Source organism: Anomaloglossus baeobatrachus, chromosome 3 (assembly GCF_048569485.1).
Source record: "Anomaloglossus baeobatrachus isolate aAnoBae1 chromosome 3, aAnoBae1.hap1, whole genome shotgun sequence".
Taxonomy (NCBI): Eukaryota; Metazoa; Chordata; class Amphibia; order Anura; family Aromobatidae; genus Anomaloglossus; species Anomaloglossus baeobatrachus.
Genome location: NC_134355.1, coordinates 464948875 through 464965684, shown reverse-complemented (window position 1 = coordinate 464965684; position 16810 = coordinate 464948875). Strand labels below are relative to the sequence as shown.

Genomic DNA, 16810 nt, shown 5'->3' with positions numbered 1-16810 from the left:
GGTGTCGCACGGCACGGTGGTACTCACTCAGCCAATGACAAATGCAAAGTCCTTGGTAAAACACACGGCTGGATGGACGGGGCCCACTGACGGCTGCGGTGGTTTCTGCTCCCGGTAGGTTGATGGTAACCGTGTTTCCCTGCACCTTTGGTTTGTTTGTGGTGGTACTGATGGCTTCCCACCGGTAACCCGCTCCCCAGCTTTGATGGATGCTGAAGGAGCCCCTTTTGCCCGCAGGCTCTGGCCCTGGGAACTGTAGCCTTGGCGGTGACTGTGTTTCCCTTCACGGTGTGAGCTGTTGCCTTCTATCGGATCTTGACTGCTGGTAAACCCAGGAGGTTCCCTTCGCTAACGGATTTGACCGGTTTTACGGCGACTCCAAGCCTGGTCGGGGTCCGTAAGCCCTGCCGAACGGTGCTGCCTTCTCTTTGTTCCCCGGTCCGGTACCGGTGGGCCACCGCCCGTCCCCGGTCCTTACGGTTCACTCCAATCGGCCTCTCTTGCAGACGGTCACCACCATCTGCCAACCTTGCTGTATGTGCCGGGGCCACGCACCCGGACACGGTCAGTCAGTTGCTCCTTTTCCACTTCCCTCCTTCACTTTCACAACTCTCCACTCAACTCACTTCCTTTTCCCGCCTCCAGGACTGTGAACTCCTTGGTGGGCGGGGCCAACCGCCTGGCTCCACCCCCTGGTGTGGACATCAGCCACTGGAGGGAGGCAACAAGGATTTTTGTTTGACTTCGGTGTGCCTAGCCGGGGTGTGGGGTGTGTTGGTGTAGTACCAGTGACGACCTGGCTTGTCCAGGGCGCCACAGATCCATTCCAGAAAAAAATACCTATCTCTGTATGAAAATGGATTTAGACTAGAGACATTGCTAAATGAATATGTTCAGGGACCTTTAAAGGGAATCTGTCAGCAGGTTTTTGCTACCTCATCTGACAGCAACATAATATAGGCAAGGAGATTCTGAATCTAAAGGTACCGTCACACTAAACAACTTACCAGCGATCCCAACAACGATACAACCTGATAGGGATCGCTGGTAAGTTGCTAGGAGAGAGGTCACACAGTCAGACGCTCCAGCGATCCCACCAGCAACCTGACCTGGCAGGGATCGCTGGAGCATCGCTACACGAGTTGCTGGTGAGCTGTCACCAGCAACCAGTGACCAGCCCCCAGGAAGCAGCGACGCACTGAAGCGATGCTGCGCTTGGTAACTAAGGTAAATATCGGGTAACCAACCATTATTTACCTTTGTTACCAGCGCACGCAGCTACACGTGCAGAGAGCAGGGAGCAGCGCACACTGCTTAGCACTGGCTCCCTGCTCTCCTAGTTACAGCACACATCGGGTTAATTACCCGATGTGTGCTGTAGCTACATGTACAGAGAGCAGGGAGCCGCGCACACTGCTGAGCGCTAGCTCCCTGCTCTCCTAGTTACAGTACACATTGGGTTAATTACCCGATGTGTACTCTGCTACACGTGCAAGGAGCAGGAGCCGGCACTGACAGTGAGAGTGGCGGAGGCTGGTAACGAAGGTAAATATCGGGTAACCAAGGACAGGGCTTCTTGGTTACCCGATGTTTACTGTGGTTACCAGCCTCCGCAGAAGCCGGCTCCTGCTGCCTGCACATTTAGTTGTTGCTGTCTCGCTGTCACACACAGCGATCTGTGCTTCACAGCGGGGGAGCAACAACTAAAAAATGGTCCAGGCCATTCAGCAACAACCAACGACCTCACAGCAGGGGCCAGGTTGTTGCTGTATGTCACACACAGCAACATCACTAGCAACATCGCTGCTACGTCACAAAAGTTGTTCGTTAGCAGCGATGTTGCTATCGATGTTGCTAGCGATGTTGCTAGCGATGTTGCTTAGTGTGACGAGGCCTTAAGGGAGTATTCCCACAAAATCAAATAAATGAATTTTAAGCATGTAGCTGAGCCCAGGGAGCTGTGAAACCCACACCAGACTCTGTGTTGGATTGTTCTGCAAGTGCATTTCTAGTCCTGTAATGTTAATCACATGGTAACAAAGCCATTAGTTTAAGTAAACAATAGCACATGCACAGATAAGAGAAGCACTGCTGCTATTTGTTTTTTACCCTTACATCATGCGGTCCTCAGCTTACATAGGAAAAATCTGCTGATAGATTCCCTTTAATATCATAGAAAGTCAAGTCAGTGGAATAAGGTGCCTTCTGCTTATTGTTCTCTGATTTACCAATCAGTGCATAAAAAACAAAGAGTGCAATGTTTGCCTTGTAGTCAATACTTACGTAGCAGTAAGCTTTCCCAACCATTAAAAAAGTGTCACTTTTTCCAGCAAGGTTTTTATCCAATCAATCTTAGCAAGAAACAATTTTATTTTTAATTAGGGAAAATTATGGCAGTAAGTCAAAAAATTTAAGATGATCCTGCTGCTATCCATATTTGCAACTTGCACCTATCTTGGTGGTTTTCCAGTGAGTTAGATTGCTTAACTATATGTTAACAGAGAATTTCTCTTATCTTGGCTGATTTCTATAGAATACAAAAAAAAACAACAAAAAAATAAAGAAAAAAAAACACTTTAGCTACAAATGCATTATATGCCTGTCCATTTGTATATGAATGGTACCAACATGAGCACAATTTGGGCAGCAGATGCTCCTGTCTGGTGCTGGAGAACCAAGGGTTGAAGGTATGGCTCTATCTCTATCTGCATATCTATCCAGCGTCGGACTTGCTACCGAAGGAATCTCAGGTTTTCAGGTACCTGCATTGCAGTCCGGAGCTCTCACCTGAGCTCCGGAGAGCAGCCGAGACTGTACCGCGAGCGCCGAGTGATTGATTCCCTGGCGATTGCGGTTCAGTTCATGACAGCTGCAGACATCCGGCTGATCTCCGGTGCTCTTGTGATGCCCTGGACTAGCCAGATAGTCACAGGCAGGCCGTTGCACAAACACCAGTCCCCTAAAAAGGTAACAGCAGCCAACCTAAAAACCCTGAGTCACCCCTTTCAGGCTTTGACGTTCACACCTGGGATCGGAGCCAGGCGGTTGGCCATGCCCACCGAGGAGTTCGGATTGCCTGAGGCGGGAAAAGCAAGCAGATGAAGTTAGGGAGGAGAGGAGGGCAGTCTAGGAGGTGAAAGGAAAGGTGTTAGAAGGAGAAAACATCTGTCGGGGATCTGGGTTGTAGCCAGGATACCCTGTGGCCAGGAGGCAGACGGTGGTTGCCGCCTGCAGGAGCCGGGAAGACGGCTGGTGGAACCGTTTGGGACCAGGACAGGGTAGTGGCCTGCCGGTACCGAACCGGGGAACGAACTGGAAAGTGGAGCACCAGGAGGGGTACTCAGACCCAGAACGAGGCCCAGAAGCCACTGGACCGAGTCAAATTCACTGATTGGGGTCTGGACCTTAGGTTCTTTCCCATCCAAGTCCCGACTGAAGACAACAACCCAACGAGGGGGATAGAAAGCCACCGCTCAGGCAGAGAGATCCCACGGGCCAGCGTCTGCGGGCAAACGGGCTCTCCTGACACACACAAAGCCGGGGAGTGGACTCCCATCGCTGAAGCGCAGGCAGTTAAAATCTACAAACGAGGTGCAGGAGAAAGGCGGGGACCACCAAACCGGGTGGGGGACCAGAAGCAGCCGGCTGCGGGCACCGACCACCATCTTTTTGGTTTACCAGAGACTCCGGTGTATCTGTCATAGTGAGTACAACAGTGCCCTCAGGCCGCGCACTGCCCCGCATCACGCCAACACGCCCGCACCCCCACATCCTAACCCCAACAATTGGGCCCCGGGACCATCAACCCCTTACCCACGGAGGGGTCAACACCTGGCTGCGCAACACCGTCCCCAGGAGCCTAGTCAACGGCAGCGGTGGTGTCCACACTCACCATGACCCATGGGTGGCGTCACGAACTTAAACCCAAAACCACAGCTCCAGCCGTGAACCTCCCCACCAAAACCCCCTCACGTAGCGCCAGCAGTTCAGAGCAACGTGACCCCCGGGTCCGGAGGTGCTCGAGCCACCCACCGACGAGCCCGGATCTGAGTGGCTCGGCTGCGGCCAAGCCCCGGGGCGGTACACATCGACTCTTCTGGCATCCCGAACAGGATTAAACCCATCCACTTACCGGCGGAGGTGTGTCTTGAAGTAGAAGTCAGCGGTGACCCGTTGAAAAATTGCAGAATCCGCCATCTTTTGGCACGAAGATTCCCGCCAGAGTCTTCTTCCCTGCAGAAAGAGCGGGAGGGTGAAGCCCCGCCCCCTGGGAACAGAGTGGTGCAGAAAAGCGTGTGGCTGAGAAGTAAAGCTGTGCAGAAAGAACGCCGAGTGCCGCAAAAAGACCAAGGGGGAAGCGGATGGAAGTATGTTGGCGTTCCCGGATGGGAGCGGAGCGGCGCCCGCCAACGGAGTGGCGGGGCCCAGAAAGAACAGAGGTGGAGTAGCCTTTGACGATGAGGACCGCGGCCCGGGCGAGCCCCCCGCAGGAACCGCTGCTTGGTTGTAATGGGAGCTGGGTCGATTCTGCGTGAAGGTGAGAAAAAAAAAGCTTGCAGCAGGTGCTCGACTGGAAGGCGGAGGTCAGGAAGACGGTGGCAGTGGTGTGGGCCTGTGAACAGAGAGTCTCAGCCGCAGTGCCACGCCACGACAAGGCCACGCAGACCCCTATGTCGTCCCTCATCAGCTGGAAGCTGGAACCCGCCAGTACCGTGACAAGTGAGCTCGGAATGGCGCAACTCATGGAAGAAGAGGTACCGTTCACGCTGCCTCTGCCGCCGTTCCCGCTGGAGGTTCATAGTCCAGGGACCTATTGTACTTAGAAAGGAAGCCCGATCACCCATCCGCAGATGGCGCAGTACGGTCCCCTGCGATGGTAGGAGCCGCACCGCAAGTTAACCCCTGAAGTTTCAAAGTTTTAAAATTAAAAGTTTTAAAGGACTCGCTCCTGCAATAACCCTCCTGCCTTTGTTGAACGTCCCCATGTTCCCGGGAGACGCCACCCAGCACACGGGTGGAAGGAGGAGGACCCTGCCCGACTTGTTGAACGTCGCTGGGGTCGGAGCCCTGGTGGGCGCCATCAGGGGTCGGAGCCCCTGGTGGAGGACGGTAGGGAGTAGTAAGGAGCGAGGACAGTTCCATTAGTAAAGCCCGGTCTACCGTACCCGCACTAAGGCGCTCGAGCCACCCACCGACGAGCCCGGATCCGAGCGGCTCGGCTGCGGCCGAGCCCTGGGGCGGTACACTCTCACCTGAACAGATGTTTCCTCTCAAAAATAAAGGACCTAGTGGAGAGAGTTTCCCCCCCACAATAAATTCGAATATAATTTGGCTATAAGAGAGAAGAACTACGAAAAATACAATAAAAAAATGGCTTCCTTGGATCAAAACCTTCACACACAACTTTATATTAATGACTCCATTGACTAGGACTAAGCTTTCTTTATGCCATTATATATATATCCAACTATGATGTGTATATATAATAAATGTAAAATACTCACTCAGATTAACAAACTTTTAACAAAAGGAAAAAGTTCTGATCTTTCCATGTAAATTGCTTCATTTATTTATTTTCCCCCCTGTTTTCCCTATGTAATCACCATCCCTAATTTTTCCTTCTGTGTTCCCATACTTTTCCACTTCATACCCTACCCAACATTTAAAAATCAATAAAAAAAACATTTAAATGAAGAATTGAGATGCAGCAAATTTAAATCTGCACCAAATCGGCAAGGCAAAAATACTCAATGTATGCATTACAATTCAGGATTCTCATTGACTTTGCTGGCATCAAGATTTCCTTCAGGTTTTGTGACAAATAACACACTTGTTCACATAGGATAGTGCAAGTAAATAAATCTGAGCTTAAACCTGCAACAAAATTAACCATACAAAGAAAGCTATATTCAATATATTTTAATTCTTGATGGTTGTTTTTAAACTTTTTGAATAAGACATAATATTTTATTGGGCAGAATACTCGTGTTTGGTTGATCTTGTACATCCAGGTTTCTTTGTATTGTAGGTTTTTTGACAAATCTGCACTCAGAAATCTACATACATGTGACGCCCTGGCGCCCCCATGTGGTCACACAAAGAATAGGCCCCCGTATAACACCTTCCCTCACAGGGTTACACCAAGCCAACAAAACCCTAGTCACCCCCCAGGGTAGGACAGGCACACCAGTGGGCGGGACCAGGCGGAAGGACAACGCCTACCTAGGGGTCTAGAGAATCCGGGGGCGGGAGAATAGTCAGTTTGAGTTGAGAGTTTGAGTTTGGAGGAGTAGGAGTAGGAGTGAGAGAGGAGAAGGTCAAGTGCAAGTGAAGTCAGAGAGCAAAGGCGTCGGGGTTGGACCCCCGGCGTTCTGGCTAGGTGGCAGACGGTGGTCAGTGTCTGACAGGAGACGGGAAGACGGCTGCCGGAGATCCAAGGTGGACCGGGACAGGGTAGGAGCCCGCCAGTACCGACACCGGAGAACCGACCCGGAAACACAGAGGGGGTACCTGGACCCTGAAGCAGGGACCGGAACCACCGACTTTGTTAATTAACCAGTTGAGGACAGGAATACAGGTCCTGTCCCACCCAAAGTCCCAAAAGCAGTCCAGCAGCCCACCGAGAGGGATAGGGCATCCGCCAGGGCCCCTTTAGATCCCATGGGTCAGAGTCTGCGGGCAAGGCTCCCACCTGAAGTTCTGGGAGCGGACTCCCGAGTTCCATACCGAGAAGTCCAAAAAAGAATTAAAGTAGTGCAGAGGAAAGTGACACAGACCATCACCCCGGGTGAGGGACCAGAATACACCCGGCCTCGGAGCTCTGGCCACTGGCACCTTAGTTTACCACGGACTTGTGTGATTTCATTGAATGTGAGTACACTAACATCCCCCGGTCTAACCGGGCGCGCCGGCCCCTGCAGTCACCATCCTCCGCACAGAGACACTGGGCCCCGGGGCATCCATCCCTACCCACGGAGGGTTAACAACAGCTAGCTGCCATCCCAATGCCCCGGGTGCTCCCCAATAGCAGTGGTGGTACCCCATTTTACCACACAACGTGGGTGGCATCACGGACTGTATACAATATCCCCACATACCATTATCCCCCTTTTTATTTCGAAGTGTCCGCGAGACCCCCGGGTCCGGAGACCCCGCGAGCCACACTGCAGATCCGGATTCGAGCAGCCCGGCTGCTGACGTGGGGGCGGTACATACATAATTGCCAATTGCGGACGTAACCGTATCCCACAATGCACTGCGGCACTGTCAGTTGCGCAGCTGCAGTTTGCGCCCACATCATAGCCATAGTAACCAGGGACAAAAGTGCAGGCCGGACCCAAATTGTGGGTTGAGTAAGCACAATTCTGTTCCCAGTCTAACATTGTGCTACCCATACCACATCCAGGTATAATGAGATGTTGGTGTATTAAATTACACATTTGCGTTGTCACGGAGCAGTAAGGAGGCGGGCTGGGTATGTCCGCCCTTGCCTGATATCGCCATGCCTCGAGCGATGTTGCGGCGAGCGACGAGACATGGCGGCACTGATGAGAGAGAGAGAAAAAAAAATACATACACATTATGTTTATTTACAATAAAAATACACACAGCCTTTAACACATTTAATTAGCCCCAAAAAAATATCCATGGATAATCCAGAGCAGGCCACGATCTGCTACAACCTCTTAACACTAGAAGTCCCAGAGAGGGGTCATTTAACATTTCTACCATTAGAACCCTATGGAGCTCGAAATTTCTGGGACTTCTAGTAAGGGCCAGATTAAGGTTGGTTGGGGCCCCTGGGCAGAAAATCTGGTGGGGGCCCCATAACGTTAACATTTTTAGCCATAACAGTATAGCGTGAACTGTAGCATTTAAATATAAATCCAATGAACATTTATCTTATCCTGTTCTGCCACATACAGTCCAGGATAACTCACAGCCGTCACTTATACATAGAAAGTAGAGTAAAGGCTACTTTACACACTGCGATATCGGTCCCGATATCGCTAGTGTGGGTACCCGCCCCCATCTGTTGCGCGACACGGGCAAATCGCTGCCCGTGCCGCACAACATCGCCCAGAGCAGTCACACATACTTACCTGTCCGGCGACGTCGCTGTGACCGGCGAACCGCCTCCTTTATAAGGGGGCGGTCCGTGCGGCATCACAGCGACGTCACTGAAGCGTCACTGAACCGCCGCCCAATAGCAGCAGAGGGGCGGAGCTGAGCGGGACATAACATCCCGCCCACCTCCTTCCTTCTGCATAGCAGCCGGGAGGCAGGTAAGGGGAGCTTCCTCGTTCCTGTGGCGTCACACGCAGCGATGTGTGCTGCCGCAGGAACGAGGAACAACTTTGTTACTGCTGAAGTAACGATTTTTAAGAATGGACCCCCATGTCGCCAATTAGCGATTTTGCACGTTTTTGCAACGATGCAAAATCGCTTATCGGTGTCACACGCAACGGCATCGCTAATGCGGCCGGATGTGCGTCACGAATTCCGTGACCCCAACGACTCCGCATTAGCGATGTCGCAGCGTGTAAAGCCCCCTTAACTCACATATTTTTTATTGATCCCAATGTTAAGGCAGCCAGGGTTGGCTCCAGGTTTTTGTGGCTCCCGGGTGAAAGAGTCTCAGTGGGCCCCATCCACATGCAGACACACACATACACATACAGGCATACGTACATATACATATTTGAAGACAAATTCACAAAAATACATATAAACAGGCAAATATATACACAGTCATATACACTGACATACATGCAGACACAGTTGCATTACAGGGATTAATATGGGGAAGTCTCTGGCAGCCTCACTCATTTCTCCCACTTGTTTCCGTCCAGCTCCTCCAGGACATGTGGCTGTGTTGCATGATGGCTGTCACTACACCGTGCACACTGTCACAGCACTGCTGTATATACATCACAGGAGGGGCTGGGGGCTAAAATATATACATTAAAGGAGGGGCAGGGGGCATAGACATTACTGGGGGGGCATAGCTGTTACTGGAGTGGCAAACTGCTTTGGTGGCGTACACATTACTGGGATGGGTGGCACAGCGCTCTAGGGGACCCATATAGTTCTGGGGGGCTGCACAGACTGCTCTGATTCATATAAACGCACTCTGACACACAGCCACACACACACACACACACACACACACACAGCCACACACACACACACAGCCACAAACACAGCCACACCTCTATTTCTTGCCTTTTTTATCTCTTTTTTGTACAAGGGTTGTAACTTATGGTAAGAGCAGCACACACGGCTCTGGGGGGCCACACACACAGCTCCGTGGGGCAGCACATACAGTTCTGAGGGGCCAGCACACCACCGGAAGGCAGCGCTGTGTTGGAGGATTCTGGCTGGCGCTGCGGTTCCTCTTCATCTGTGGGACTCGAGCACACATGCGGTAGCCCCGCCCACAGATGAACTTCAAACCAGAAGCGTGCAGCGAACGCTGTGGACTGCGTACCAGTGTGGGTTAAATGGACAGCAGCCGTACTTTCCTGCCGAGCACTGCGGCTCCCGGAACTCGGCCCAGGGGCTGCGGAACTGACTGGCCCATGGCTGTTCAGGGCCCCGGCACTTGTTAATAAAATGGCAGCCACACACATGGTGGTGGGTAGGGCCGTATTTGGCCTTCATGCTGCCCTAGGTACTGTAAGTGGTCACGCCCCTCACTGACAATATAAAACTACGAGTCTGTGCACACGACATTATTTAAGACGGATCAACTCTGTAACACTTGAAAAAGTGGTAAAATGTTAAAAGAATGAAGATCACCACTTCCTGCGCATACGTTTAGGGGGTTTTTAGCTTCTTTCAACAGCTTCAGGTTTTCAAAGACACTAAGTGGTTAAAACAGGCAACCAAACCATTTTTCAGGCTGCCGGGTTGTCGCTGACTAGTACAAAATACAATTTCAATTAAAAAAACAAACAAAAAAAAACCACTGGAGAGTCCTCGTAGCACATAGTGAGCACACTGGGAGGATTCACAAATCGAGTGACACAGAGTGACTACAGACTTGTCATTCTAGATCAGACAACCCCTTTAATACTTGCTTCAAAATCTATTTTTAATATGCAAATGAGGGGACTTCGGTGCACCAAAGCAAAGACCCCACCAACGATGCACTAAAGCACCCTCATTTGCATATTAAATAAAAGTAGATTTTTCAGCAAATATTAAGATGCATTCAGGTCATTTTCTCCCTTGAACCTGTATAAATGTTAGTGCAGTGTAATGTCTGTGATAATACTCACCGATCGCTGATTTCTCATGTGCTGGACTCCATAATGACGTCACATCCACAGCTCCTCTCTACAGACTTCCCTCTTCTCAGACTTCCGTATTCTGCAGCACATCTCACCATGGTGCCCTGAAAAATAACATTGTTCCTGAATAAAACAGACACTAATGCTGCGCATTAAATAAGCCCTATACTGTGACCCTGAAAAAAATAATTGCACCTCACTGTGCTCCCTGTATAAAAAAAACAAAAAAACCAAAACAATACTCCACACTGTGCCTCTTAATGTACATGGCCTCCACACTATCCTCTCCTATAAAATATTCGTACCACACAGTCCCCTCATATATACTATGACCGCCACACCGTCCCACCATACATACTATGACTGCCACACCGTTCACCCTTATATACTATGACTGCCACACCGTCCGCCCTTGTGTATTATGACCGTCACACTGTCCCCCTTATATACTATGACCGCCACACCGTCCCCCCTTACGTACTATGACCGTCACACCGTCCGCTCTTGTGTACTATGACGTCACACTGTCCCCTAATAAAGTAAAACGCCACATTGCCCCCCTTATATACTATGACCGCCGCTCTTATACTTTATACCCACAACACCTTCCTTACTTATGAAATGTGATCTGCACACTGTCCTCACTTCATGCTGCCCCCTCCTCACAATGTCCCATGCATGCTGATCCTTCTCCATATGAAGCCTTCATACTGCCCCTCTCCATACTGAACCTCCCAGGCTTCCTGTTCTCCATAATGAGACCTCCATGCTGCCCCACTCAACATACTTAGACCACCACACTATCTCATGCACAGTGCGCAGCATTAGTCTCCCCCATCCCCCACACATGCACAGTGTGCAGCATTAGTCTCCCCCTCCCCCACGCATGCACAGTGCGCAGCATTAGTCTCCACCCCACACATGCACAGTGCGCAGCATTAGTCTCCCCCCCACACATGCACAGTGCGCAGCATTATTCTCCCCCCCTCTCCCACACATGCACAGTGTGCAGCATTAGTCCCCCCCTCTCCCACACATGCACAGTGTGCAGCATTAGTCCCCCCTCCCCCACACATGCACAGTGTGAAGCATTAGGTGCAGCATTAGTCTCTCTCCCCTCCCCCCACCCCCACTGTAAGCCGCATTAGCAACACCCACATCTTTCTTCAGCTCTGCGAGCCCTTACCTGCTCTGATGATATCCTCTTGCTACTCCGGCGTAGGCCGTCGTCCTCCTGCTGCTTTGGTGCCCGTGGCCATCCTCCTGCTCTGGTGAGTCTCCTCTCCTGGCTCCGGCGTCTGTCTTCTCCTCCTCCGCGGCGTCCTGCTGTGACGTCCGCAGCATTGGACGCCGCAGCACAGAGCAGGGAGCTGATTGGCACACCTCTGAGCCCGGAAGTGCAGGCGCTAGTCTAGTACTTCCGGGGTCAATCAGCGCCCTGTGCCTTCAGCTTGTTTCTGCGTCTTAGACGCAGATACAAATAAATGAAGGTGTGCCTCCCCCCCCCGAAAACACAGCGGATATTAGACTGTCTTTGCAGAGGGGGAGAGGGTGTGAAAAAATATGAATAAATTTGCTGATGGGTTACTAGTGGCAAGTATGGCCCTGGTGGTGGGGGCCCCCTTAGAAGCTTTTGGTTGGGGCCCCAGGGCTGGAGTCCTGCCTGCCCCGCCAATAATCCGGCCCTGCTTGTAGTGTTAAAGAGAGGGAGAACTGCGAGAGTTCCCGAGTCATCCTGCTGCCATGACTAAGGTTAACTAAGTTCACTCAAGGGACCCCTCGCCCACTGTCACACGGCTGGCAGAAAGTGATCGTGGAAGCCCTGGAGTCTGACCTCAGATACCCTCACTGCTGGCACCACTCTCACTTATGAAGTCTCGCAGGAGATTGCGAGTATTGCGAGAGTTCCTGAGTCAGCCCGCAAACATCACTAAGGGTGAGAACGCACTTTGCGTTTTTACCTGCGTTTCTGCAGCATTTTGAGAAGCACCTTTTTCATGCCAAATGGCCTGCGTTTTGCGTTTCCATGATATTCTATGGATAAATATGATTTCCAGACCCCACTTTGCGTTTTATAACGCTGCGTTTAATTTGCATATTTTGTGGCAAAAACCATGCGTTCCAAGAAGCAGCATGTCAATTGTTTTTGCCATTTTGGGTGCGTTTTGCTAACATTGAAGTCAATAAGAAATGGCAAAAACCAAGATTCCTTCAAATTCCTGCGTATTACCTGCTTTTTCAGTACAGAAACATGCGTTTTGGACTACCAAAACGCATGCTTTTTGGACATCAAAATAATGATTTACTATGTACCTTTACACACACACATAATCCGAAAATGAAATTTAATAAAAATATGCTTTTAATGCTATTTTAGCGATAAAATGTATATTACCGCTATAATTTTATGAAGTATAGCTATTTTCATTATTTTTCCCATTAATATAGATGTAATCCTTTTTTTTCTCTTTTTTCATTCTGTTTGACTGTTTAAACTTTATTTAGCAGTGTCTTGAGTGGGAGCAATGCTCCTGGCCAGAATTCTACTCCCCACTGATGAGGGGCAATACCCTGAAACAGCTGTCTGTGGATGGATACCTGGCCTTGGTATTTCCCTTATCATATCTTTAAACTTGTGAAAGAGTTGGATATTGATTAAAAGGGCCACTTAACATGGTGGTTATGGTGGATTCCTAAAAAGAGCCACTCCCTGGCTGGGTCCTTCCCGGAGGGATATCTGGCTAGTTTCTGTGTCGAGACTCCTAACAGAAGCTCCACAGACTTTTTTGATTTGCATATTTCCCAGGGGGCAATGCACCTAGGATTTCACTGTGTTGAGCGCCCTCGTTGGCTGCCGGCAGTGTTTTCTCTGGCTGGTCTCCCCGAGATCAGTGATTGTTTGTCTTGATGCACTAATAGTGTATCGGCAGCCAGCCTGATTGAATAGTATGGTTGTGTAATAAGGGCAAATGCCCCCTCAATAAATTGGTAGGTTGAGAGCGGTTGTTTCATCAGTTTTGCCTTTTTGCTATGTTTATAATTTTTTTAATTGGGAATTTTTAAGGTTTCTTTTAATACTCTGGCTGTGCTATTTATTTTTCTATGTGCAGCATAGGAATGGCAGAGATGACAAATAATAATCAGGAACCTTGCTTGCAGAGACAAAGGTGGAAACAGATCCAGTAATAGCAGAGATGAGTTCATTATAAGGTACAATTTTGCAGCTGAGTTGCAATTTGGAAACCTGGTTAGAGTTGACTGGAGTGGATGATAAAGCAGATTCCTCTAAAACACGTTGTAGCTGGGAACAAGACTTTTTCATTTCTCAAGCAACTAGCATGTGCCTGAGACAGCATTAAAATGAGTAATGTGATGATGTGAGAAGTGTTTGACGGGATACCAGAATAACCAGATGCAGTCTAGTACATTGGGAGCTGATCATAAGAGAAGGGAGATGAAACGAGACAGGTGAGTAATACTACATAGGTAAGGATGGTTGACCTCGGGGATATCAACATCCAACACCATCACGTGTTTCTCAACGCAGTGACACTAGAACAAGGCCCCCTGGGAAAATATGCAAAACAAGAATGCCGCAGAGACACCATCACATGTTTCTCAATGCTGGCAGGAAACTAGCCAGGTCTTTCACCGGGAAGGACCAACCACGGGAAGGGCAGTCTCCAGTCAACGAAACCGCCTATACCAAAACATGGTATCCATCCACAGACAGCTGTTTCGGAGTATTTGCCCCTCATCAGTGTAGAGTAGGAAACTGGCTAGTGGGAGCAATGCCTAGTAGAAGGCTACATAGGTAAGGATGGTTGACCTCGGGGAGATCAACATCCAACACCGTGGAGACACCGCGGGCCTTGTTCTAGTGTCACTGCGTTGAGAAACACATGATGGTGTCTCCGCGGTGTTGGATGTTGATCTCCCCGAGGTTAACCATCCTTACCTATGTAGTCTTCTACTAGGCATTGCTCCCACTAGCCAATTTCCTACTCCACACTGATGAGGGGCAAATACCTCGAAACAGCTGTCTGTGGATGGATACCATGTTTTGGTATAGGCAGTTTCCTTGACTGGAGACTGCCCTTCCCGTGGTTGTTCCTTCCCGGTGAAAGACCTGGCTAGTTTCCTGCCAGCGTTGAGCAACATGTGATGGTGTCTCCGCGGCAGTCTTGTTTACGTGAGTAATACTGTCTGTCAGACTAACTGATACGCCCTCTGCTTTGACTCTTACCAGTGTCTAATTTACACTCCAGAAAAGGATAATTAACATTGCCATCTGGAGCTACATACACCTGCGCAGTGCATTCAACGGATTCCTGAAATAAAAGAAGGAAACAATTGTAATCCTCATTCGTCATTAAAGGAAATTCATTTTTCATGCATAAAAATGTTTGTTTTATTATTGTTTGTGAAATTATAAAATCAATATTCTGTCACTTATGTGTCCTGCCTTTGGAACCTGCACTTAGGTTTTAAATGGGGGGGTCTTCTCTTCAATTCTTCTTCATAATTAGGTGCCCATGGAAAGAATCTACATAGTTACATAGGTTGAAAAAAAGACCTAGATCCATCTAGTTCAACCTTTCTCCACCAATTATATATTTTGTCATTGTCATTTACAACCAACAATGTTGTGTGTAATGAGGAAATCATCCAGCCCTTTTTTAAAAGCTGTTATAGTATCTGCCATTACACCTCTTGTGGTAGAGCATTCCACAGTCTGACTGCTCTAACTGTAAAGAACCCTTTTCTATTTAGCTTCCTATTAGATATTTCTGGCATATGCTGTGTGTAAATGCAAGGTGATTATCACCCATCAAAACACACTGGAATTCACCTATTGGAATTAGGGTACATGCTCACAATTAGGTTTGAAAAAACCTGTACAAATATCTTGTGTGGCTACTTGCCACAGATTACAATGATTAACAAAAACTGTATCAAAAACCATGTTAAAAGGAACAAAGAATGATATACGTGATAAAGTACCAAAAAGAGATATCAAAAATAAGTATTAGTGAAAAATAGCCAAAAAATTACTTAGAGATATAATATTATTGCTCACTCTATAAAAAAAAAAAGAAGAAAAATATATTTTAAAAAAAACCCATAAAAACTCAAATAGGCAGTGTGGTCAAAGGTGGATTATATCATGATAAGGCCGAATGTATAATAACTAACAAAAATGTATAATTTCATCAAAAAAGGAAAGGGTGGAAAAGAGGCTCAATCACGGACATAATTATCTGAGGGAAATAATATAACATTGTTTCATTAAGTGATCCAACAAAGGTAACCCATTACCAGGTACTACAAATAACAATAGATAACCACCAAGGCAACTCTCTCTTATATTAACATTCAATGAGGCAAAAAATAAAACCATTACTCACCAGCAGACGCTATAGTAAATGTACCACTGTAACAGACCACACTGCCCAATACCCTGATGTGCGTTTCGCATTAGCTTCATCAGAGGGTCACTATCAGTTTGACATGTAGCAGAAAAAAATCTGCACAAATATCTTGTAAGACTACTTGCCACAGATTACAATTCATGCAATCACTTGTAATGCACAATGTTGAAATTAACAGTCGACTCCGGTACAAAATCTGCCTGTAATACAATATTATTTTATAGCCTGTCAGCTAAACCCACAGTAGAGGTTTCCGACAAGTGACCACAGCTTTATTTTTTACTGAGTTTTGCCGCTCACATTCTAAATTCTGTTAAATGGAGCTCAGATCCTGACTCTTTCCCAACATCTTTGTTTGTGGTAGATTTTTCTTTATGGATTGATTTTATCAACTTTTTACATTTCTGTAAATTGCTCAAGGAGAGGTAAAAGCACTTACACCTTCTTGGTCTATTTTACATTCTTTGCCATTTTTGCTTGAAAAATTTAATTTTGAGCAATTTGTTTGTCTCAAAAGAAACTGTATGTGATATTTCCATCCATACACCACCTGAAAATATTGAAAAAGAGAAATGCCTTTAGAAAATTAATTACAACTATACATTTTAGAAATAATCAGATAATAAGAAATAATTATCAGAAAATAAAATACAGTATGTTCATTATCAAATCCATATCACATCGAACCGTTTTCTTATATATTTTTTAATTTTTCAATCTCCCAATCTGTAGCTGTTTTGTAGAAGAGAGAAAGTTGATTTAATTTTGATTAGTGAAATCAGAATTAACCACTAGAGGATGCTGAAAGCCTATTGATATTCTCTTTTCTTCTATGGGTATCTTAACTAGCGGAAACTTAATTTTTTTTTTTTACCCAGTTCTTGTTTGGTTAATTCTCATAATGGCATAAAATATAATAAGAGAAAGACTTTAGTAATTAGCTGACTATAATGAGTGTCTGATTTGCTTTTGGTGCTTTGCTGCTTTTTAGCTAATTGTAACCCTTTTAACAAATCGGCAAAGCATGATCGGTAAAGAAAATGCATGTAATTCTTCCTAGTTGTATATTGCTGGATAGTCCTT

General features: G+C 47.7%; 1 protein-coding gene across 1 annotated transcript in view; it reads right to left on the bottom strand.

The window, feature by feature from the left end:
* The window catches only part of LOC142295437 (T-kininogen 1-like), a 108173-nt gene that overhangs the window by 40764 nt on the left and 50599 nt on the right, over window positions 1-16810 (bottom strand). Inside the window, exons 5-6 of the mRNA XM_075338538.1 lie at window positions 16167-16277; window positions 14542-14626 (exon numbers count right to left, since the gene is read on the bottom strand). Coding sequence (XP_075194653.1) covers window positions 14542-14626; window positions 16167-16277 — 196 coding nt within the window. The remainder of the gene's footprint in view (window positions 1-14541; window positions 14627-16166; window positions 16278-16810) is intronic.